Here is a 25863-nt window from a genome sequence, read left to right as displayed (position 1 = left end):
AATGGCAAGCAGCAGTGGGAGGGGGTGAAAGTGAGACAGAAGTCTGAAGGAGCAGATCCAGGAGGTGAGCTGCCACTCAAGCAGGGATGGCAGCAGGTCTGAGAGGGGAAGACCCAGACAGGATTGGCAGGAATGACCTTGTGCTTTCAGCCCCACCCTCAGAGGACAAGGGAAGGGATCATGCTGTGGAATATTATTTTAACTGGGCAAAGTGTGTTGCATTTATTTATGCTGAAGACTATTATTTTAGCTGTGTAAAGGTGTATTACATTTGTTTGTGCGTGCCTGTGTTTAATTAGGTAAAGATGTGTTGCATTTGTTTCACCTTGCCTGCCTAAGGCACCTGATTAGGCTAACAAAAAGCTGAGCAGCCAATAGCTAGGCAGAGAAAGGAGAGGCGGCCTGGCAGAGAGAGAATAAATAGGAGGAAAAATCTAGGCTCGAAAGGAAGAAAGATGGGAGGAGGAGAGAACAAGGGAGACACCAGTCAGGCAGCCACGAGAAGCAGTGAAAGTAAGATATACAGAAGAAAAAAAAAAGTATAAAGACCCAAGGCAAAAGGTAGCATAAAGAGAAACAGGTTAATTTAAGTCAAAAGAGCTGGTCAGAAACAAGCTAAGCTAAGGCCAAGCATTCAAAACTAATAAGTCTCCATGTCATGATCTGGGAGCTGGTTGGCACCCAAAAGAAAAGCCTGGTACAGGATCAAGTCAACAAAGCAGATCTGAAGGAGGATCGGCTACACCCATGGGAGAAAGACTAGGAGCCCAGAGGAGTCCCAAGGACAAGAAAGCAGGGCAGGGCCCAAGAAGGGCTTAGTGCTTCCAAGCTCCGCAGGCTGTGTGAAGTTTGGAAAAGGACAGCAGATAGCCCCATGGTCTCCTGTCGGAAGTCATAGACCTTGAACAGCCATCATCGAGTGTAACTGTTGTGGGCAGTTTGGGCCTGTGTGGTCAGTACGTAGGCAAGGATACATTATGAAGCTACTATTTAAATGACAACAAAATGTCTAGTAGGCAGTTGGGACAGGGCTGGTATTGATGAGGGCCCAGGACAGGCACGGATCTGGTCGGGCATCAGTAATTCTGTGTCAGGGTCACTTTGCGGCTAGCCAGCTTCATCTGGGGAGACCCTGGGTAGAATCAAATGGAACCCATTTGTTCTGGTTGGCTCTGGAAACAAGGCCAAAAGGAAGGGGCTCTAGACACACTGATTTTTTTTTATAAATATTTTTTAAGGATTTATTTTTATTTATTATGTATACAATGTTCTGCCTGTGGGTACCCCCTACAAGCCAGAAGAGGGCACCAGCTCTTATTACAGATGGTTGTGAGCCAGCATGTGGTTGCTGGGAATTGAACTCAGGACCTCTGAAAGAGCAGCCAGTGCTCTTGAACCTCTGAGCCATCTCTCCAGCCTGACACACTGATTTTTGTCTTGAATCTCTAACGAAGCCTTCTTCTGAGGAAGGACTTATGGAGGTGGTACACCAGTGACTGCAGGACCATCTGAGGGGCTTTCCTGCGTTGCTTCTGTGTAAAGACCACAGCCTAGCGCCCACCACAGAACAGTGTGACATGCATCCCCATTAGGGGACTCAATGGCTATGCCTATTTTTGCCTCAAGGCAGGTACACTATGAAGCCAACTGAAGTACACCTGCTAGGGTGTGTGCCCAGTGCCTGCCAGATTGTAACTCCTGTGGCAGGTGAAGGAGGCTGCCAGCTACCAAGTCACATGCCAGTCCCGTGGATGAGCTCCTTCAAGGAGACCCCTGTAACCCCTGACTCTACCTCTTGGCCACTCTGCTCTCCAACCACACCTCATACTCAACTCCAGTGTGTCCTAATACTTTCCACTCACACTTCCAAGCCCACTATATTTCCAGAAGTTTCCTCTACCGTGGCCTGGCTTCTGTGCCCTGTTCACAGACTCCTGCCCACCCCACAAGCTACCAGTGCTTCCATAGCCTTCATTTATCCCAATTCTGTTGTATTTGGGGTTCCCCTGGGTATTGTTCTGCCTCAGTGGTCCCCTACCTTGCAGGCAGCTAAGTAAGTGACCACAAATTACAATGGTCTCTTCCCTAACCAGCCATGTGCTCACAAAGATCTTAACTCTGTACTTTAAGAGCTGCAGTTGAGGGTCAAAAGCCATAGACTGTTTATAGCCCTATAAAAAAATGTTCCCTGTGTGTAAGATCATTGGAACGGCCAATCTCTGAGCACTGGGGCCAGGCATACTCGGGTTTCTGGCTCCCAGATTGCATCCTGGGTACTATGCATCTCAGGAGGAGCCAGATGGCATCCTTTTGATATGCTTGCCTTTGATATGCTTACCTAAAGCAGGCTGAAGATTTGCAACATTGGATAGATAGGATAGTCTGGAAAGTAACCCTCTCGCCAGTGGACACAGGAGTGAGGCTTGCATGGCAAGCTTGGGCCACATACCTCAGTAGGAAAGAATCCGACCAAGAACCAGAGATAGGAAAAAGATCTTAAAAGTTCATTAGAAATGGCATGAAATGAATCATCATTGTGAACTCCAGAGCAGGCAGTGCAGGCTGTACCGAATGGCTTACTAGCAAAAGACTGTATGCCTCGGAGATGACGCAGGAGACCCAACAGCAAGGCCACAGCCAGCCCCTCCAAGTCCATGGACGTACCTTGGCTGACCTGGTGATGGCCCAATCTCGGAGTACAGATCCCGAGCTGTCTGGAAAGTTTTCCACTACCATGGTGCACACGTGATGGAGAAGTGACTGCTTGTGCACTGTATCTTTGACTTCTGGAACCTTCTCGAGGTAGCTTAACTCAAATGCTTTGGCCTGTTGGGTGACATTGAATAAAGACATGAGAAAAACAAGTATAATGTGGACTCTTTCAACAGCGTAGATGGTTAGACTCAATGTCCTATGGTAGCCCAATATTTAGTTTCTCTGAGGCCAGTGAGCCACATACTCCTTCTTCCTCTGCTGCTCAGACTGGAGCAGCCACACCCACCACATCCCTGAGCTACCTCCCAGGGCCTTGACAGGTCTTTGATACTGGCATACCAACAGCTTCTTTCTCTTGTGACCATTACTGAATGTCTACTTTCTGACCAGAGTCAGGCTAACAGCAGCCAACCAGTAAGATTGCTTTTAACAAAGAATATTAGGCCTAAAAAAAAAGGCTTAAGGTGGTTAAGAGGGCATACAGCTTTTGCAGAGGACCAGTTGGATCACAGCACTGACACTGGATAGCTCACAGCTTGGCTGATAACTCTAGCTCCAAGGATCCAAAGCCTCTAGTTTCCATGGGCATATACACTCATGTACATGCACATACACAATTAAAAACAAAATGAATCTCTAAAAGAATATCAGAATGTGTATAAGCCTAAATATTTGAGTCATAAGGAGAGGAAAAAAAGAATCTGTCTGGATGAAAATCCCCTGATGTTAATTTTTTAGAGTAGCCATACTCTATAAGGACCATGTACTTGTTTTCAAGCTTATAGAAGAGTTCATATACAATGAATGGGCTTTGATATTTCGAGGACAGAAAGCTTTGAATTTCAGCAAAAAACAACCATAAAAGCTGCTTGTTCTATTGTGCTTCATGGAATCGAAGGTACAGATCCATTGGTAATGACAGCAGAGACTGTGATAAAGGAGGCCAGAGAGTAAGGGACTGAAAGTCTTACATTAGTTCCATTTAGAAAGTTCCCAATGGCGAGGAGAGTAGACAGGATGAAGCCCAGAGTCTTGTTGTTCTCCAGCTGGTCTATTCCTTCCTTCAGGTCCAAAAGTGGTTCAGCCACTTCCTTTCAGATAAAAAGAAAGCAGGAGATGAGAAAGAATACACATTCTGGTTTCCTTTCTTCCTTTCCCGGTTTGTGTAGTCTACAGCAACAACCAGCAGAGTTCTCCATAGCACAGGATAGCGTGTGACAGGCATTTTGGTCCGTGATATGGACAGTACTGAAAGGCAGTAGAGCAGAGTCTACCCCCAGACACCACAATGAAGACCCTTGGTCCTATGCAACATCCAGCTCAAGCAGGACCCTCAAGACTTTATCACCACTCCCACACCAGCCACAGCTGACTTCTAAGGCATCTTCTCTTCCATGCTCCCTAGGCACCAGCATCACAGGCTCCTCTTAGTCTTTCTTCTTTGTTGGGAGATGGCTGTACACACTGTGTCCTCACAGTCTCTGGACCACCACAGTTTCCTCCTGTCCCCTCTAGGCACTCCATGCTGGCCATCTCTAAGTTACTCATATAGGTATGCCCAAATATTTTGACATTGTGACATGGCATTGTCATCTACAAAGTTTACAGTCAAGAACAACATAATTTAGTTAACAAAAAACCAGCTCCCTGTGTTAAATACACTTAAGGAATTTGTGTTGAGGTATATTCATAGCTCTCCAGGGTGTACCAGCCTGTGGCCTTGGATTGGGCACATCTGAAAGCCACTGTTCTTGTTACTCTCACCCCTCAGACATTTGACCTGCTCTGCAGCCTCACTGGCCCTCAATCTATGAAGTCCTTCACCTTGCCTGGACCCTCACATCAGGAGGTTCAACTTTATAATCTCTCCAAGCCTTGACTCACCTGTCCCCCAACCACAGCGAGTCACACATCACTTCCTCCAGTGCCATCTTACTTGGCTAAAATCACTTAAGTGTGCTGAATGGTTTCACAACTGAGTTACACCAGCCATCTGGCAGTCCTAGGGGTGTCTTCATTCCTGCCTTGATTCCATGAGCTCAGATGTAGAACAGGTTAAAATCCCTTATTCAAAATACATGGGTATGGTGATATTTTATTTGTATTAAAATGTTATTTGTATGTTAATAAATAAAGTTGCCCGGGGTCAGAGCTATTAGCAAGCCATAGGAAAGCAGGGCAGTGGTGGTGTATACTTGTAATCCCAGCACTTGGTATGCAGAGCTGGGTAAGTCTCTGTGTGTTCAGGGATACACGCCATTATGGACACACATGCCTTTAATCTCAATACAAAGCAAGGAAAAGCTGGAGACCTATACAGACAGGCCGTGACGAGGCGGTCATGTGGTTGGGTTTACAACCAATGAGAAGGCAGAACAGGAACACTATATAAAGACATTAACACAGGGGTAGTGAGTTCGGAGAGGTAGAACCACTACAGGAGGAAGGGTAAGGTTTTAGCTCTTAGCTCCTGACCTCTTGCTTTCTTCTTTGCATTGGTTCTGTGTTTCTTATTTAATAAGAAGGTTGGTTACATCTACACATGGGACCCAGAAGTATTTCATATTTTTCAAATATTTGAATATACCTAATAAGACATCTCATAGATGGAATCCAAGTATAAGGGGGAAACTCACTCCTGTCATAACACACCCCCTAACAACACAATCAGAAGGTAATTCCATATAATATTTTAAAATTCTTTAATTACTTTCGCTTCATCTATGAGCTGTCATATGAGGTCAGGTGTGAAATTTTCACTGTAGCAATCATTTTGGCCTTAAAAATGTTTTGGATTTTTGTGCATTCAGGTTTCAATTTTTGTATTAGAAATGCTCACCCTGTAATTTTCCCTCAGACCTCCCAAACTTACTGTTGTATAGCTGTTCTCAGGTACAGTATCATGTTAACTCCTCTGGGTTTCAGTTTTCATCTTCTCTGGTTCTAAGCCCCTTATAGTTCATCATTCAATTTTCCACTGGCCCTATTCAACTCACAAAAGCATTCCACTGCCTGTTATGTAATGTCTCCCTTCAGATCAAAATCCTTAAGAGAGACTCAGGAAGTTACCAAAACTTACAAGTCTCAGAAATTCCTTAAACACAAGATTCACAGGCCCCTCCCCAACTTACATAAGTACCAACAACTCCTAGGGAAAAGGCTATTCTTCAGCTTTCTGCACATTGATGTTGGGCAGGGCACTCCAAGAATGCCCATACAGGGATGGGCTCATGGTGCCATACGTCCCTTTGAGTTATCTATGTTCTTATAAGTAACTCCTGACCCACCCTCACGTAAGGAACCCTGATAAACTCGTTTCACTGAGTTACACTTGGGTGGAAATCTTTCTTTGGTCTGTTGTTGTTGCTATCTGGGGTCGACAGACATTCATTCACAGGTCCCTAGGGAAGTCACACAATCTACCCAGCGCAGGAAGGATGCCTATGTCTTCCACTTGCTATTTAAGAGGGGTCTCAGTACCTTTCCCATCTAAGCCCCGCCCCACTTGTGTGTGTGTATCTGTGTGTGTGTGTGTGTGTGTGTGTGTATCTGAAAGTACACATGTATGTGAGGCAGAGGACAACTCTGTCAGGTGTCTATCCCTGTAAGCTTCCAGGGATGCTCCTGTGTCCACCTCCCATCTGACCATAGGAGCACAGAGGTTACAGGGACACACTACTGTGTCTGGCTTTTTAGTTCTAGCATAATTCAGTTTTCTGTCTGCTGCCTCAAGCTTCTGCTACCATGGATGGAGTCGTCCCATTCATCATCATGACTTTCCCTTCATGAAGGCCTTTGCCCTCTGAAATCGTGAGCCCAAATGAAACTCTCCTCCCATAAGTCCTTTCTGCCAGACATGGTCACAACAATGAGAAAAGTAGCTACTAATGTTCTCTCAAAGGCATGTGTGGAGCTGCCAACTGATATGGCCAGTGCCAGTTTAGGTTATTACCACTGGGTAGAAGGATGATAGGGTTCCCCCTATATTCTGCTTTTCTATATTTTCTACAGTGAAAAATACAGTCTAATAACTTTTGATTACTAAACATCCTTTATTTGCTGTCTACAGTCAGGCATCTGAGGCTGCTGTCAGGAAGGCACTCACCACCCAACACAGATGCAATTCACACCACCCAGTATGAGCTGTGACACACTCACCATCAGCTCACCCTCCAAATTCTGTCAAGAATGAGGCTTCGTCAGCTCTATTCACCAACTGTAAGGACGTCAACACTGGGATGTGGATGCTCCTATGACCGGCTACTTTTCTGTGGTTTCATAATCCATTTGAATGCCCAGAGGTGGAGTCGGGCAGAAAGCTCGCTGATGGAGGAGAGTGTGAGAAGGAACTGTTCAGCACTGCCCAGGGGCACGTCAGGGTTCGCCAGCTGAGCTTCCTGAATTTTCTGCTTCTCCTCTTCAGTTGGAATCATGGTGGTCGAATTTTCTAGAAAGACAGGGTAATGTAATAATACTCTGTAGTAATGGACTCTGCTCCTGCAATGTTTTCAAATTTCTGTTCTAATTTTCAAAGTAATAGTTAGTAAAAACATTCTATTTTTAATAATAGGAAGGTGTTATATTATGATAACCTTCTAGGGCATAAAGGGCATTCCAGGGAAGGACAGGGGGTGATAAATGAGAAAAAGAAGGTAGAATATCGGGAGAACAGCTTCTTGCTCCCTAGGAGATACAGCAACAGGTGTCAAGAATGTGTGCTTTGTTGCACATGCCATGAACTTATTTAATGAACTACAAAAATGAAACATTCACAAAGAAGTCAGATTGACTTTTCTGTATTAATTATAAATTTTAACCAAAATGCATTAGAGAAACAATACTTTAATATAGAACACAAGTTTAAACTGAGGAAAAACTGATATACATGTACATGTATGTATGTACGTATGTGTACCTGCTCAGTGATGAAAACAGTATTATTTCTCTATTTCTATTTGCTTCTGGTAAAAGCCAACTGTGGGATGCTGAGAGGACTAAGGATGTTAGAATCCAATTGATTCTTACAGGTTCAAATGATTAATTCATTACATTTTTTAAAAGAGAAAAATGTGTTATCTATCCTCATTATTTTTATTTTAACACTGTATGGAAACCCTTACCTCCCCTCCACTCATACACACAAGAAATATACAGAGAGAGAGGAGAGAGAGAGAGAGAGAGAGAGAGAGAGAGAGAAGGAAAATGTAGAATTGTTCATATTGTCCATATTCACAGAGGCTATGTTAGTCTATGTAGAGAATTATGAACATATACAAAAATGTTCTAAAACATGGAAGTGAGTTTGCCAATGTTTCATGACACATAGCCAATACACAAAACCTACTTATTGTTACATAGTAATGAGTACATTTTAAAGTGCTACTTATGATGAAATATACAAGTGACAAACCTAACAAATAATTTATAGACCTATATGTTGGAGATTTAAAAATGTTAATGAAGGCCGGGCGGTGGTGGCGCACGCCTTCAATCCCAGCACTCGGGAGGCAGAGGCAGGCGATCTCTGTGAGTTCGAGGCCAGCCTGGACTACCAAGTGAGTTCCAGGAAAGGCGCAAAGCTACATAGAGAAACCCTGTCGCGAAAAAGCAAAAAAAAAAAAAAAAAAAAAGTTAATGAAAATAGCATAGAGAATCGAGAATCTAATTCATTGCAGTGGAATACCATGTTTATGGCTGAGATTTATAACCAAGATACTGTCTCTCCTGATCTATAGATTTAATTCTATTCCAACCAAAAGACCAATGTGATTTTGTACAGAAACAGACAAGCTGGTTCTAGAAGCTACGTAGTAAGGAAGATGAAATGGAGCAACCATGGTGCATTGCAAAAGGTGACCTTGGAAGTATCACTCTGCCCAACTTGAAGAACTATAGAATCATAGGCAATGAGGACAAATGTATATATCAACAGGACCAGAGCAGTTCAGAAATGGGGCCCACAAATATGGTTCATTAATTTGGCAAAAGTGAAAAACTATTCAACAGAGAGAGGATAGAACTTCTAACAAGTAGACTCTATCTTAAAAAAAATGAACCTCAACTTAATTCTCGTTTATACACAAGAAACTCAAAATGGATCATGGTTTCAAAGGAAAATGTAATACCATAAAATTTTGGAAAGAAATAGGAGAAAATCTTTGTGGCCCATAGCAGACAAAAAATTCCCCAATAAGACGCTGATAAAGTAAACTATATTCTAGTTAATTTTTGTTTCACTGTAAAAAGAATGAAAACATAAGCTGTAATTTATCAACATAGAGGTTGCCCTATGACCTTGCCAATTGCATTCCCTGGATATGTACTCTAGAAAAATGAAACTGATAGCCACAGGAAACTACTAAAATATTTGCAATTGCCTTATTATAATAGCCCAAGTCCGTGTCAAGATAAATATTTGGAGTGGACAAATAGGAAAACCAATTGTAGTACATCCCCAGAATGGAACAGTCCCCTGTGGCAACATCAAGATGCTCTAGCGCCTCCGAGACTTCGAGGAGTCTCAAGGTTGTCGGTCATATTGAGTGAAAAAAAAACCAATCTCTATAGGCTCTACACTGTGACATTCCATATGACAGTCTCAAAAACCGAAAAGCACAGTGATGTAATGTCTTTGCTGCCAGGGTCTGGGCTTCAGCACAGCATGGGGGAAGGGACTGTTCCAATCTAGACTGCTGGGATTCACATACATAAACTTTATACTATAGTGACTCCAAAGTTTAAAGAAATCACAGCTAGAAAATTAATAGCATCCATTAAATATGCACATGTTAGCACAATGGCACATCTAGGTGTACCTGGGCAGAAGCAGCCCTGAACCTGATGAGTGGTAATGGACAGGGAGAGCTGGCCTCAGCTCATGAGAAGTTCCATATTCCAAACTGCAGTCAGAGGAGGCTGCAGAAGGGGACACATGGCAAACACGCAGATCCACCTCCTTCCAAGTTGTTCACTGTGGCTCCAGGATGAGGCCATGTGGGCAGCATTTGAGTGTCACGATTTAGCCAAAATTCTCTAGGTAATACTGTTCACAAATCTAGTATTTAAAAAACACTTATCCAAACAATTCAAACAGACAACACTCTTTGAAAACATCTATGGTTGGAACGCAACTGGTTTTTAAAGTACTTAGCAAAAAAAAAAATGTACTTTAATTTTCATAATGCTTAAATTGTTCTGGGCAGGACAGGAATTTCAAAACAAAGCTTGCCAACACCTTTTATAGCCTTCAGGAGACATGTTCCTGCAAGTGTTGTCCCTTTGTCCCTTTGAGGAAGGAACTGAACGTGTTTCCTTTGCCCTTCTCTTCTCTAATTCAAACAATTTCTTCACCATGGAGGATTCTGAGCTTGCCATCCACTAGTTTATTTTCTCATTCCTTACATCACTGTCAATAAAGATGGCTACAGGACAGTGGAACAGCAGGTCCCAGCCACCTCTTGTGAGCTGGTGGTCCTTTCCTCCACAAGGATGAAACAGATGAACACAGGCAGGGTTTAAGTCAGGCTCTTGCCACATTCATAGTTTCTTTGATGATATTTTTGAATTACCACTTAGTTTTGTAGGGAAAGGAGCATCCAACAAGACCAAAATGTAATAACCTGAGTTGTTTTTTTGTTTTTTGTTTGTTTGTTTGTTTGTTTTAACTTCCTTCTAGACCAGTGGTTCTCAACCTTCCTAATGCTGCAATCCTTTAATACAGTTCTTTATGTTGTGGTGATCCCCCCCTGCAACCATACAATTTTTTTTGTTGTTACTTCATAAATGTAATTTTGCTACTGTTATGAATCATAATGTAAATATTTTTGAATACAGAGGTTTGTTGATGGGGTCAGGACTCATAGATTGAGGACCACTGTTCCAGTCTGTGACCCTGTATTACTACAATAACTATACTTGCTTTTGTAGCAGAAGGTACTATCCAAAGAAAAACAATGCAGATATATCCTTTATTGTGGACCTAAATATTAGGCCGAGTTTGGCCATTTCATTTACCTGCAGATGAGACACAGCAGTAATGATTCCACTTGTTTTTTACAGAACCCTAGCCGTGGTGATGAAGAATATACTATAAGGATTTAGGTATAATATCAGGGTCTTGGGAAAGTTTGGCTAGGGATAGTTTGTTAACAGTTGGCATATTCAGAGAAAATGGGTTCTATATATGTACTTACTCTCATACAGCAATTTAAAGACTCTGATGGCATCTCCTTTCATTCTCATGAGTGCTCTGAGGCCGCACACTGGGGCAAGAGATAGTTGTGCCCAGAATAGATGAAATGATTTACTAAAGGATGGGTTGAAGTTCTCCCAGGCAGAGCTGGAGAACTGTGAGGGGCTGCCCTCATGTCCTAGCGGGAGCTCATCTTCCATGGAAACCCATCTACAAATCAAACACTATGAACGGAGCAGCTGTGTCCCATCTTCAGAGCACGCTGGTTCCCTGAGGCAGCTGCGTAGCTCATGAGCAGACTCACCTATGTCCAGTACCTATGAAGCAGCTAAGGCTGGGCCTCAGGCAATATAAACTCCTTAGAGTGATACTATGGCACAATGGATAAAGGAAATTTCTGCTTCTAGGATGATGCTGGGTCTGACAGCCGATGTGAGATGAGTTCATGTTATTAAAGACAACTGTATTGTACTGCCTTCTAAGTGAACTACACTCTAAAAATCAGAAAAGCAAAGGAGGAAAAAAAAGTAACGAAGTAATGTCTTCCTACTTCCATTTGTGATCATTCGGCGTGTTTTACTGGAAAAAAGTATTATAGATGCTCTCTAGAGATGACCCTAAAATAACTTCCTACAGTTTAATACTCTTCTGAAAGCCACTTCCTTAATGGAGTTAATTACTCAGGTTTGTATGACAAATCCAGATTCATACTGTGAGTTGCTAGGCAATGGCACAGGATGTCATTTAATACATCCTAATTGTGTTTTGGTACACAGAGCTTTCCAATGGCCCTATGAAGCTGCGATGCCTTGACATAATGTGTGTATCCAGGAAGCAGACAGGCTGGCTGAAGGCCTGTGGGCATTAACTGCAAATCTTATTAGCAAAGGTCTGTTAAGTTGACAACTGCTTTTTCTTCTCAGTCTCATTTTAACTCTTGAACAACTAGAGTCCAGAAGATGCTTTGGGTCCTTCCTAGCACATGAGTATAGATCGTCTATACCCCTCAGGTGACTGGGATCAATGGTCATGAAGAGGGGATGACAGAGCATCCTGCATTTCACATTCTACAAGAGGTCTTATTCTATGATTTCACAGCTATGCCTGGGAACAGCTGAGACATATGCACAGTTCTAGGATATGGAGGTAGCTTCAATAAGAGGTTCTTGGATGGGATTCTTTCACTCCCTAGGGGAGGGTGACAGTGTGTGGAGACACTTCTGGCTGTGGTCAACGTGGAGGACAGTAGGTACCACTAGCATCTAGTGTATTAGTTACATGTCCTATTGTTGCCATGGTAACAACATTTTCAAAACAGGTGGCTTAAAACAATGTAAATTTATACTCTCATAATGTCCAAAACCAAGGTTGTGGGAAGACCATAATTTCTCTTCCTTCTTTGAAGGCTGGAGAGAAGAGCATTTCCTTGCCTCTTGACTTCTGATGCTCACCACACTCCTTGGCATCCCTTGGTTTGTAAGCATGTCACTCTAAATTCTGCCTCTGTCCTCACATGGACTTTCATGATGTGAATCTTCCTGTGTGTTCTCTGATTCAAGTGGCACTTCCACCTGTCTGTGTCTAAATAGCCCTCCTCTTTTCAGAATACCAGTAAGAAGATTGATGCTCATCCTAATGGATCTGCCTTTTCAAGTGAGGTCACCTCCTGGATGGGCATGAACTTGGCAGGGATACTGTATGTTCAACCAAGTACTTGTTTCAGTAGATAGTTTTTCTTGTGATTGTCTCTTCTTCCCAAAGTGCAAAGGTATGCCTGTCCTGCTGGGTTACAAACCTGGCATGTTCTGTATGCTCACTGCCCTCTCCTCTACCCAGGACTATAGATGAGTCTAGCACTGCGGCTCAAGGCTTCCTCTCTGTGGACTTTCCTGCCGAAGGCTTGCATTCCCTCTAGAGTTAGGCTTCACCAGTTTCATCTATGTTGAAGTTTTCCAAAAAAGGCTGTGTATGAAGAAACCTCAGATGTGAAGGCTTCTTACCAATAGAAGGATGGGTCACCCAATATCACAAAGCAGTGCCCCCAGACTCCTTATCCCCACCCAGATGTCCCCAGGTTATATCACCTGTTGGTATAAATCTGTAGGTTTTCCAGTAGCTCTCCCTCATCTTCCATCATTACCATAAGAGGTTTCACCTGCTATAATCTGGTACCATCCCACAGAGGCAGGAGAGCATAACCATGTGGAGTGACAGGAATTGTGGCATAGCAAGTGAAATATGTCCTACAGGGCTATCTACCTTTCTCCACCTTTAACAGATCAGCAAGCATGAAAGCCTCAGTTGGCATGCTCTGTTCTCCAGATGATCCAACAAAACATATCTCTATTTTGTTTTTGGTTTTCACACATGGTCTTGTGTAACCCAAGCTGGCCTCAAACTCCCTATACAGCTGAGGATGACCTTGTACTTCTGATCCTTCTGCCTCCACTTACCAAGCACTGAGACTACAGACCTGTGCCCTCACAGCCACCGTACGCAGTGCTAGGGATCAAACTGGGATTAGTGCATGGTAAGTGAGCCACATCCCTAGCCCCAAATCACATCCTTTTACAAGATCAAAACAATGTCCTTTATGTGGACTTCAGCACCTAATGGAAGATTACAATTCGTAAGTGTTCCTAGACATGTGTGACATGACATGAAAGAAGGCCTAAGCATTCTCATATGGAGAACAGGATGATCTTTTTCCATTCTGAGGTAAGCAATGTTTGGTTAGAGTTGAGGTCCATAAGTGAGCCAAGATCTCTGAACTTCACAGGAAAAGTGACTTGTCTCCCCATCCCAGAATAGACATCTAAGAATCATTAACATCTTTCAGAGTCCAGTTGAGTAAAGAAGATTACAAACCACCCAAAGTAATATTCAATGCACTAATGTGATGCACATTTCACAACACTAACAATTCTTCCTAGAACTGTCTTACCTCAATCCCTTCTTTGTTTAAGGCATACTCATCAAAGTTCAAAATGGCGATCTTGATCGTCCTTGGAGGGGGCAGCACCGTCAGGCCGATGTTGATAGCGTTGCTTCTCTTGGAATCCAGAACAATGATCTCCTGCCTTTTACCGTCTGCAGCTGTTTTCTTGGTGATAAAACAAGGAAAATTAAAAGATTAATGTATCATCCTGGGTCCTTCCTGGATTTCATTACTAAAAGCAGACTCACCCTTTATTTAAAAGGGAAAGCAAATGGCCCAGATTCAGCTCCGGGAAGAACTGGCTGCCACTCAGCACAGGAAAGAGAGTGGAGAAGAGGGAGACAGATCAAGGCTCCGGCACTTAGTTGCCTCCAAGCTTGGGTCAGTAATGGAACTTCACAAGCCAGACACATTACAAAATAAAATTGCTTTGCTTTCAATAGGGAAAATTTTTGTGCAAGAACAAAACCTGTTTTTTTTTCCACCCTTTTAGAGTTCCTTTCTTGTGTGCTGAGAGGTGTTTGGATGGGTATTGTTAGCTCAATGTGTGCAGTATGCCCATAGCAGTGACTACAGAGGTTGAGGAGGCAGGCTAGTGAGGACATTCAGTATGGCTGGTGTGTCAGCCCTTGGGTCCCTGGATCTTCCCAGGGCCTCCCTCACTATCCAAATGCCCTGTACCCTTTAGAGCAGAGTGTCTCCATCTTTCCTATACATGTAACCATCATACAGCTGCCCACTGGAGGGTGGAGTGGGGCCTCCCAACTAAGAGAAAAGAAAGGGCATCTGCTGATAGAGAGGTATGGGTGGCAGGCAGGAACAGACACCAAAGAGGACATCAGAGAACCAGAGGTGTTCTGGCATCCTCACAGAACCCTGTGATGTGGCTTTTCCTGATGACATGGGTGCCTCTCAGAGGCCCTGGGCCTACCTCATCATAAGGGCTAGCGTATGGCTGGGACTCAGTTTGTATGCCTTTCAAATTCAATGTTTGTATCCCTTCCCCATCCACTTATTGGCCCCCTGATTTCCAAAAAGATGGAGTCTAGTATCAGAGGTCAGAGCCTTGGGAGGTAATTAGGTTTAGGTGACGTGGTAAGAGTGGAATCTTCCCAATGGGATAGGTGTTCTTACAGGAACACAGGGAGAAAGCCCTTGGCAGAATTAACCTGGCTAGCATCTTGGTCCTCAACTCCACAGCCTCAAGAACTGTAAGAAATAAATTTCTGTTGTTTAATCCAGTGAGTATATAGTATTTTATATATGAATGGTATGCCTACATGTATGTATGTGTACTGTGTGCAAGACTGGTGCCTGTGGAGTTAAGAAGAGAGTGTCAGATCCCCTGGAACTGGAGTTACAGATGGTCATGAGTCACCATGTAGGTGCTGGGAACTGAACTCGAGTTGTCTAGAAGAACAACAAATGGAATCATCTCTCCAGTCTGGTATATGGTGTTTTATCATAGCTGTCCTGACCTATAAACACAGGTTATAACCCAAGCTGTCTCCATATTTCCCTTCGGCTGTCAGCAAGTGATACGTAGGCAGCAAGGGGGGAACAGGGGAGGAGACTGGCTCAGCAAGCCTCTACAACTGCTCAGGTTTCCTGTGGTACAAAGGCGTCTGGGAAGATGGCTGATTTGAATCATGGGACACTCTTAGGTTGGCAAAGATGATGAAGGTAGAATATGGTTCTCTTGAAGAAAATGCACCCAGTGATGGTGGGGGCTCACTAAGCAAGGATTCCAACTGCAGGACCCTTGTCTGCAGGGTGTGGTCAGAGAGCCTCCCCCAGGCTGGCCCGTGAGGTCTTTCAGGATATATATATGTGTGTGTGTGTGTGTGTGTGTGTGTGTGTGTGTGTGTATTTCAGGATATAGATATAGTCTCAGAGACTCTTAAAGGTATAGTTGGAGAGTCAGGCACCTGTTACTTGTTGAAAAAGCCAGGTCTGCAAGAACTGACTCCCCAGCTGTACCTTTAAGAGTCTCTGGGATCCTGCCGGGCCCAAGGGAGAAAGCAACGAAGTAAGAAGCCATTCTCTTGTGGCTGAGAGCTGTCGGGGATGAGGCTAGATCCTGAAAGACCTCATGGGCTAGCCTTGGGGAGGATCTCTGACCACACCCTGCAGACAAGTGCCCTCTGAACTGCTCCCTTGGAGCTGCAGGAGTCCAGGAGCAGAGGAGCCACCCAGCCGGGTTAACAGTAGAGCTGTGGGCTAAAAGGAGAAGCAGACTATGTCTCTACAGATCCTCCCAGGCCCTCCCAACTCAATTGCTACAATTTTACTTTAGGTCTTAAACGTGTGTTTGGGAATAAGTACGCGTAGGTTTCTTCATGAAGGAAATGACTGAGAGCAACCTAGCCCTGGGAAGGGGCCCTGGGAACATATTTCATCTTATCAGTTCTGTTCTATTAGAGAACCCTGACTCATACACCCTGTCTCCAAAAAAATAATTCTATCAAAATTCTAGTAAGATTTCTTTTGAAATTTTAAGAAAATCCATTCTAAAGTTAATATAAGACCATATTCATTTTAAAGTCAATAATATTCTTTAAATTTTTTTACATTTATTTATTTATCTATATGAATGTTTTGCCTGCATGTATACATTCTACCATGTGTTTGCTTGGTATCCTTGGAAATCAGAAGAGGGCACTGGATTCCCTGGCACTGGAGTTACGGATGGTTGTGAGCCACCATGTGGATGCTGGGGACTGAGCCCGGGTCCTCTGAAAGGACAACAAGTGCTCTTAACTGCTGAGCCATCTCTCCAGCCACCAATATTCTTTTGTTAAGCACTAATAATCTCCTTCTGCATGGTTATGGAGTTTTTTGTACATTGAGCCAGTCAGCCGGCATGCTGAGACAGCAGGATGAAAGAACTGTTGCGGCACCACATGGGCCTAGCCTCAGTCATTCTCACTAAGACTGACATCCCTGAACCAAAACCTAACCTGAAAGAGTGATAGCTAGCATGTAACCAAACAAGAAACAAAGTCAAACATGACAAGTGACTGTGGACCCACTAATGTCTTCCTTCTGAGAAAAAGGACAAGGAGCAAGACAGGGCCACACCTAAGCAGACCTTCTCTTTCTGACTGCGATATGGCATGTGTCTACCTCGGCTGACAATTGTCTCGGGACATCAGTGGACAGTGAGATCCAAACCTGAGCACAGGCAGAGTGGCTCAGACACCAATCTAGTTCAACAGTCTGTTCTGTTGGTTCCGGTTTCGTTTCACGGATAAGATTTTGCTAGGTAGTCTCCTAACTCACTCTGTAGCCCAAGCTGGTCTCCAAGCCATGATCCTTTCCTCTCAGTCAGTCTCCTGACATCTGGGATAACAGACATTTGGGCACTAATGTCCTCTTTTCCAACTGGCTGCTTGTCTTTACAGATTTATCTATCGTCTCTCTTTGCTAGCTCATTTCCTGAGCAGCTTCTAGGTGCCTAGTTCTCGAGAACTTTTCATGTAGGAGTGCAAAAAGAGCATCCCCCACTGGAGGACCAGCAGGCCTCCAGCGCTGCTCTGGGCCACAGCGAGGATGGTTTTAGTCTTGGTTCACCATTAAAGATGAAAGGCAGCCAACCTCTGACCTCTTTTCTTCGGCAAGTTTCAAGAATGGTGAGGGCAGGAGGAATGCTGGAGTCACCAGGCTCCAGGCATAGAGTGCTTAACTACAGGGTGGCTGGCCATGTAAACAGGGCTATCTCTAGGGTGCATCTGCTTCTGCATAGCGGGCATGTGGCCTGGTGAGGGCAATGGCTGCAGGGCTGTGCTAGAACACGCTACTTTCCCAAGTATGTCCTCGGAAAAGTTCAAGGAAGAAGGGGATTGCTTACTTAAGAAGGGAGCGACCTTGAAAAGTCTCTGGGCTGTTTTGGTTCCACGAAGCCTATTAAGCAGAGAGTTCCTCCCTTGAGAGTCTCCACAGCTCCACTTACCACCCCCACCCCAAGACGGTCTCTGGAGACAGGCCTCAGGCCTAGATGCCCTGTCGGGGCTTTTGGTTCATTTGTTTTGCATTTGACCAAGAACAGTGCAGGGAAAGGGTGAGGGGTCAGACAGCCAAGATGGATGAGAGAGAATCAGAGGTCCCCCTGTATGTCTAGGGGAACAGAGACCTGGTAGAGAGAAGGGGCAGGAAGGAACCAAAGAGGGCAGTTCAGCATGTTTCTCTCAAGTTGTCCAGAGGGGTGAGGGTCCAGTGTACAGGAAGACAGCTGAATATCTTTAGGATGAGGTTTCAACAGACAGCATGCAAGCTCAAAAGTTATAGGACTTCTGGAATGCAAAGGAGGCAGCCATCTGAGCAGAGACTGATTCCTGCTGAGGCTCAGGGCATGGGCTATGGCTCACTGCAGCCCCAGGGAGGCTGGCTACCTGGGCTAGGGGTCCACCCTTTAGAATCAGAGGGCTGCATGTCTGACTGCTTCCCAGAGAGTAAAAAGTGACATAAGATGTTGCAAATATTGTCTGGAGTAGCTAAGCCTCGCTTAGGCTTAGCTGAAAAGGGTGCTTAGTGCAGAGACAGAAGGCTAATGCTTCCTAGGCTACAGATGTAGAAGCTAGGTTTGAGAGCAGGACAAACCATTATCCCTAAAAAAAAAAAAAAAAGTTTTCGAGGCTACAGATAAGGACTCAAAGTTGACTCTGAACAATTATGGAGGGTATGAGGCCACATGTAAGTGGGATTGCACCCTGACCGCAGTCAATGTCCCAGGGAAAGGAAAAGGCCCTAACTTCCTCTCTGAGTCGTTCAGTTTTGGAAAACAGAAAGAATGAAGATGTAGGTAGCAGTGAGAAGAGTCAGAAAGACGTATTTGAACAGTTCACAGTTTTCATTAAGCTTAAAGTTTGCTAGAATGCTGACACAGCAGATCACCTCTTTGATTTTTTTTTTTCTCCCCTTGCTGGGGATAGAACCCAGGACCCTGCACACATGAGACAAGCACTGTACTACTGAGCTATGTCTTGAGCTTGCCCTCTTGAATTTTTAAAGAGTTTTCATTAGGAACAGAGGATCCAAATGTTTACAAAGTGAGCATTGAACACACTGAGCTTGTCAGCCCAGAAGGTACTATGATTGAAAATAGAAACCCGTCTAAGGCGATGACGGATTTGGAGAACTCCCTGAGTCTTGAAGAATGCCACTGCGTCTGAGGGCGCTTCCATGAAAGGCAACTGGCCTCTGCACAAGCCGCTTGGCAGCAGTGCCGGAGACCCTGGGTCTGGGTCTGGTTCGGTGCGGCCATTCTAGAAATGGTAAATCATGCCTCCTGACTCTCTGCTCACGCGCCAAGAACGATACCACGAAATATTTTCAAAACTCTCCCTGGAGAAAGTGACAGTTACAAGGTTACAAGTTGCAATGATACAGATGTCACAAGGAGGAGAATGCTAGAATTTTCCTAGGCTTTCTGCAAGAGTCATAAAGAAATACATAGCAAATCTTTCCAGCAAAAACATAAAAACAAACAAATAAAACCTAAGTCTACATTCAGGCAAAAAAACAAAAAAAAACCCACCTCTTTAGTTAAGAATAAAATTTTCAGTTGGCATGGTGGTGCATGCCTTTAACCCCAGTACTCAGGAGGCTGAGGCAGGGCAATTGTTATGAGTTTGAGGCCAGTTAGGGATTATAAGACTTTGCCTTTAAAAAAAAATGGTGGCAGGGGATGAAAGAAAAGAATTCCTAACATTACAGAACAGGCTTGCCTTATTATTAAGGGGAAAGTGTTATTTTTCTGTACTTTCGAGCCTCTGATAGCTAAGGCCAATGGTGGACAGCCTGTGTTTTCTTGGCACTGAAAGCAGAGGGCTTACACTCAGCTACTAACTGTGGAGGCACCACAGGAATACAAAATTGTATTGCTAATCTCTAGGTAGAATTTGGGATTTGTGATGTTGACATTAAGAACAAAACTTCCTTGTATTCTGAATGTGAGGCATGGAGACTTTTCTCTCTTCTCTGGGGAAGAAGTCAGAGCTGGGCATTGCTGTGAAAGGTGGTGGTCAGGAGGCCATGTTCACTTGGCACTTAAAAGCAGGGACTTACAACTTTGGATCTACTCCATACTCTCTGAGGTCTTTAAAAATCACCCAGGCTAGGCCTGCCAGGTGTGAAGATCTGTAATCCCCACATAAGCAGGAATATCAACTACAAAGTTGAAGCCAGCCTGGTCTATACAGTAAATTCCAAGCCTGCCAGGGCTACATAGTGTGGGGGTGGGGTGGGGGGAGGGCACGCTAACAAAACAAGCAAAATCACCCAGGCTAAGGCCAATTAAATCTCCATCTCTATATTTATTAAAAAGCCTCTGACAGTAGTTTCTGATGTACTAGGAAACTTCAGGGTAAACAGAGTGTAGCAGTTTCAATAAGAATGGCAGGCATTTGAATACTTGGCCCACAGTGGTACTGTTTGGATACGTTCAGGAGGTGAGGCCTTGCTGGAGGAGGCTCATAGCTGGGGGCTAGCCATTCCCAGTTGGCTCTCTGTTTTTTTTTTTTGCAGTTTGAGATGTGAGCCCTCAGCTTCCTGCTCCTGCATCTTTGCTCTACCACGATGAACTCTGATCCTCTGGAACTGTAAGCCCAAATAAACTCTCTCTTCTATAACTTGTTTTGATCACTGTGTCCTGTCACAGTGATGGAAGAGTACTTATTCTACAGAGCTAAGCAAATCTCTCCAGATCCATATGAAGACCCTTCCCCAAATAAACCCAAGGAACCATCGTGTCCTCAAAGGCAAACCCAGGGCCTCTCCTTGCCTCTCCCCTGCTTTTCTTCACACTTGTGATGGTCTGGTACTTAACTGGGGTATGAAGAAGGTGTCTTTTGAGAGTATCTGGGGTCTTCCAGCCCCTGATTGGACATAAGAATTGGGAAGGCCATTTCACAGGGCTCCTCATGTCAAGTCCAGATGCTTTGGGGACTCTCTGCCCTGACATAGTTCTCTGGAATCATTTGAACATACATCACCACGTCTCAAAGCAGCAGCATAAATACAACGCAGTAAGGCTCAACCCAGGGTTTGTGTCACCACACAATACAACGGGCAGCAGACTGTGAAAAGCTACATCTACACATCTGCTGCAAAGTCAGAAAAGTCGGTTCTGTTCCACAAACTATTTTTGAAAAGAAACCAGGAAGGAAAGGCATCTTTTGTTCTTCTCGTGTTCATTAAGTGGTTCCCCCCCAGCACCGGCTCTCACGCGTGAATCTGGGGTGGGGGTGACTGGATAATCACAGCCATGCCCTATTGCTTTGGTCTGGTGTTAGTTTTCCAACAGAAACTAAAACCAGCTCCCTTTGTTTCGTGCTGTCTTGTGAAGTCGATTTCATTTTTGTTGTAGACTATTGTGTTTAATGAAAAACTTCTCATGAGCCAGAGTTCGGAAGTGGCTGTTTACAGCTGTGTTATATGAAAATCACAGTCGGTGATCAAAACCAGACTTGGAATTTGGTTATATCAGAATTAGTAACATATACAAAAAGGATCCACCTCTCCAACACGATGCTTTAGCATTAATTTGCATTCTCATCTCTTGTAACATTTTGCAAATTAGCTCTTGCTCAGATTTCTTTTTTCCCTTTTTTTCTTTTAAAGATAACCAAGCAAACCAACCCAAAACAATAAACAAACAAACACCCAAAGGTATATGCTCCTGAGTCTCATTGCAGAACATTCTGGAAGCAATTTAATAAATATTTCAGTTTAGTTGTCCTTCAGTGTCCCTAAGGGATTAGTTATAGGACCACCAGAGAGTACAATAATTCTCAAATGCCTCACATCAATGAATTCTTACATATTTTGTATATAACCCTTATAACCCTCTAGAGTGCTCTAAATCATCTCCGGATTATTAATATCACCTAGCATAATGCAAATGCCATGTACTAGCTGTTGTATTATTTTTAGGAATAAAGACAAGGAAACATTCTGTAAATGTTCAGCAAAGTTACACATTTTTAAAAAATGGATTCCATCTGCAGTTGATGCAGTTTTAAGATGCTGAACCCACCAATGCGGATGACTATTTTCCTAGGTCCCTCTTTACCAAACCTAGGCACATGTTTAGCTATTAGCAAGGCCTTGCAGTGTTTTGAGAGGTGATCCCTACTACAGGTAAGAATCGAACTCAGGGTTAGTGAAAAGACACAAGCCAATATCTCTTCCCCAACCAGGCCAGCCACTATGAAACCAAGAGAAGGAAGGAGATGGGTGAAGCAACATTCATTTGAAGTCTTCTCATGGAAACTTAATCTTACCATAAGGGAAATGAAACATGCCTGCATCACCAACCTGCTGGCCCTTTTCATTCAGTTCTGAGGCCAGGCAGCCTCCCCGCAACAACCTCCAGAGTCTGGGCAATAGCATAAAGCCAGCAGCACAGCTGGTACACGGAGGAGGAGGGGCCAATGGTGTCAGTGGGTCCAGCGTAGTGCGTGAGGTGGGCCATGGGAAATACTTGGCAACTGCCAGCTGCTAGCTAATTCTCAGCTGGTCTCCACAGCACCAGGTTGACTGTATGAAGTGGAAGAGGACACATGGGCACCCAGGTGCTATGTGACAGCAGCCTGAAAAACTCAGGACATGGGTACACTGAGAGTAGGTATTCTAGAGGTGTTCTAGAAAGGACAAGGTCTGGACCCACTTATAACAAAAGAACAGGATGATGAGACAGGATAGTCTACATCAAAGCATAGTAATTTCGATTTTAAAGAAGCTTTAATTCTGACTGAAGGAGGTTTCTGAGGCAAGAAATAACTGAGAGTCACATGCTCTCCAAGCCTGGGCAGAAAGAGACACTGGGGTAAACACCAGTTGGCAAAGGGTGGCAAGAAGTTTGAGAATCTCAACATGGACCTAAAAGAAGACTGACCAATGACTGTCCCCCCACTGGCCCCTCAGCATCTCTCAACAGCCATGGCATCTCCTCCTTAGAAACACACACATGCCCTGAGGATGTAACATTGCTTTGTCTTCAGAATTGGTACCTGTCTTAAGTCTGGGAGCCCGACTCAAGCAACATTATACTCATCTCAAATGATGAATGGATGAATCGACCTGGGAATAGAATTGACTCATAGTGATAATCTCTTGCATTTCTTTTCCACTGGAAGTATACAACCTGTAGCCCAGAATCGCGATGAATCAGACTCAATGTAAAATCAAAAATTTACTTAAAACATTCAAAATATTTTTGCAATTGTTCCGGTGACTCAGTTGCATGGTTCTCAGGCATGAGCTTTTTAGATGACATCATGCTACACCTGTCTACATCAGACTTTACAAAGCACTTTCTCATACCCCAAATTCCTAAGAGAAGACAGCTTCTAGCCTGTTTTAAAAGTTCACTGTGCCCTGGCTCACACATTTTGTGGGTTGAGATACAAAATGGAGGCATTATTAAAGCACTTACCCATGGAAAATACAATCTGTTATGCAATTTTTATATCAGAATTTGATGACCATGGAATTTTGTCCAATCATTTTATAATATTTCCCACCAATAATTGTATATAACACCTGTGTTAACAATGCTTCAATAGTGATGCCTGCAGGTTCTCATGCACTCATGAAAAATAAGAAACCTAGATGCATATGTAATTTTTCTAGGGATACAAATATGTCAAATATGAATATCTAGATAGTTTCAGTATGTCAGCTTGGAGAATTATCCAAAGAGACTGAACTATTGCCTCTAGAAAAGCACTGGGTCAATACAGCTAAGTTCAAAGTACCTCTATGGTCCCTAACTTGAGTTAACATTATGTGAGTACACTCAGTGCACCTGGTAAATGAGCATGTTCAGTTCCTCTGGAGAGCACTGACATTGTCCTGGGCTACAGGGCCACCCATAATTAGCCTTTTTTTTTCTTTTTTAATGGGTTATCTGGTGTGCTACTGTGAGTTTTGATGTAGCATGGATCCAAGGAATATTATCCGAAAAGTTAGACTTTTTATCCCAATGGACTGCTTATCGAATAGCTAAAGCAACACAAAATAAGATGTTTCTTCAAGAACCAACCTCTCCAGCTCTTTTCCTCTGCTAATCAAGAACACGCCAGGGCCAGCCTACCTTGGTGACAGACAGCTCCTTAGACTTGGACTCAAACAGGTGCTCTAGTCTGGAAGTGTCCACCTTGATGGGTTCCAGTTTCGACCACAGGAATTCCCTGCATCGGCGATTGTTCTTACTTGGCCACTCAAAGGGCCGGACTTCATTCCAGAATAGTCGGATAGTCTTCTTTTTCTTGGTGAATGCTGGCTGACCCCTGGGTACCTGGGACCACCCTAAGCCCTGAGGAGTGCTGAACACAGGAGAAGCCAATAAATTACCGGGGACTGGGGGGGGAGGCACAGTGTCCAACAGGGGTGGAGGGGGTGGGGGTGGCAAACCCAGAAAGGAGGGAGGGGGTGGAGGAGGTGGCCCTGGGGCTTCCCGGTGGCCAAGATCCACATCCAGAACATCAATGTCATCCTCCTCCCCTAAGTCGGTAAAATCCATGTCTTGGATTCTGAGCTCCCTTGGATTGGCCATGAGCTGGTCCCAGATGTAATCAGACTCAGTCTTCAGCTGTGCAGGTGTTGTGTCTGGGACCTTGTCATGAGACTCTGCATCAGGAGAGATGGAACCTCTCCCCAGGTCCCCACTATTGAATTTCTCAGCAAATGCCTTTACACTGCCCCGGTTGTCCAAACAGCCAATGTCCACTCTCTTGATGCTCTCCTCTGGGGCCTGAGAGTTGGCCTGCAGAGTGGATATCCTGGTGGCAAGACTGGCCACTGCCTCCACCTCCTGCGCAGACTTCCCAGGTTCACCATCACCCTTCTCCTCATCATCTGTGGACTTTCTGTTATGGGCATACAGCATGTCCAGCATGAACCTTTTGCTGGTGAGGATGTCACCACACTGTCCATTTACACCCACATCCTGGAGGCTGGTGGACCACAAACCTGAAAAGACATGGGAAGGAAGAGATAAGAAAGAGGCCCAGGGCCTCCATTCCACAAGAACATCAGTCATACATGAAAACAGGTAGAGATACAGGAGTAACACCGAAGAAAACACTACAATAAAGGAAGCAAAGCAGAAGATGTTCATAATTGATGATTCACTCCAGGTCTCCAAACTCTTCCAAATGAATGCTCTCCTGGTTCCCACCTCACTATAGAACTTCTTCCCTTTCCTCCTCTCAGGGCAGGTGTCAGAATCTATCCTACCATATACAGTTAAGGGACATCTGTCCTAACTAGACTAGGGAAGACAGGAAGTACTCCCCTGGCCCCAGGCAAGTGCTAGAAGGACATCTCTCCCCTGACTCTATACCACGACAAAGCCATCAGTTCAAGTTCATGGCCTCATCTCCAGGGGACTTAATGCTACTTTCTCCAGAATGACTCCCCACAGTGCCTCTTTGCTTTCACTTGCCTGCACAGCTCATCCTCAGAGTTGTCTTGCTTCTACAATTGACAGGTTTAACAGATGAGGTCCGAAGAGGTCTGCCATTCAACCTCCAGCCTCCTACCCACATGAGAACTCAGTCACAGCCCTTCTCTTGCGACTGTCCACAACTGTCCCTTAGAAGGACAAGCTACTCTAATGTGTATTAGGAAACACTCCGGGGTAATTCTCTGCCCTGCTTCTTTCATGGTCCAGTACTTTCCTGCCCCTCCCACTAGGTCCCTTTTGCCCCTCCCATCCCGTAGGGCTCTCCTTTGGCACTGACATTACCTGTGTGCTTTTTCCCCATCTCAAAGCCGCTCTTGACTCCTCTTACATCTCCACTTCGCTCCCAACTTTTGATCCTTCCCTTTGAGATAATATTGTTCCTCAAAGCTGTTTCACTCACTGCTGCTCCAGTTTCTCCCTTTCATCTCTCTAAGACACACAGGAATGCAGCTTCTGCTTGCCCAGTCCTTTGCAACTGTTCCTTTCCAGGCAGCCCGTGGGTTTCCCAGTGTTCCAGCCTTCCATTCAGGACCCGACACTCACCTGGTT

At 44.3% G+C, this 25863-nt stretch overlaps 1 protein-coding gene across 1 annotated transcript in view; it reads right to left on the bottom strand.

Annotated features, from left to right (window-relative positions):
- The window catches only part of Fhod3 (formin homology 2 domain containing 3), a 428818-nt gene that overhangs the window by 21631 nt on the left and 381324 nt on the right, over positions 1-25863 (bottom strand). The window contains 7 exon segments of the mRNA XM_059246707.1: positions 2665-2826; positions 3687-3806; positions 6973-7004; positions 7007-7149; positions 7181-7191; positions 13851-14009; positions 23941-24818. Of these exon segments, the coding sequence (XP_059102690.1) occupies positions 2665-2826; positions 3687-3806; positions 6973-7004; positions 7007-7149; positions 7181-7191; positions 13851-14009; positions 23941-24818 (1505 nt within the window).

This window comes from Peromyscus eremicus, chromosome 19 (genome assembly GCF_949786415.1).
Source record: "Peromyscus eremicus chromosome 19, PerEre_H2_v1, whole genome shotgun sequence".
In the NCBI taxonomy this organism is placed as follows: Eukaryota; Metazoa; Chordata; class Mammalia; order Rodentia; family Cricetidae; genus Peromyscus; species Peromyscus eremicus.
This window is presented reverse-complemented; position numbering and strand designations above follow the sequence as displayed.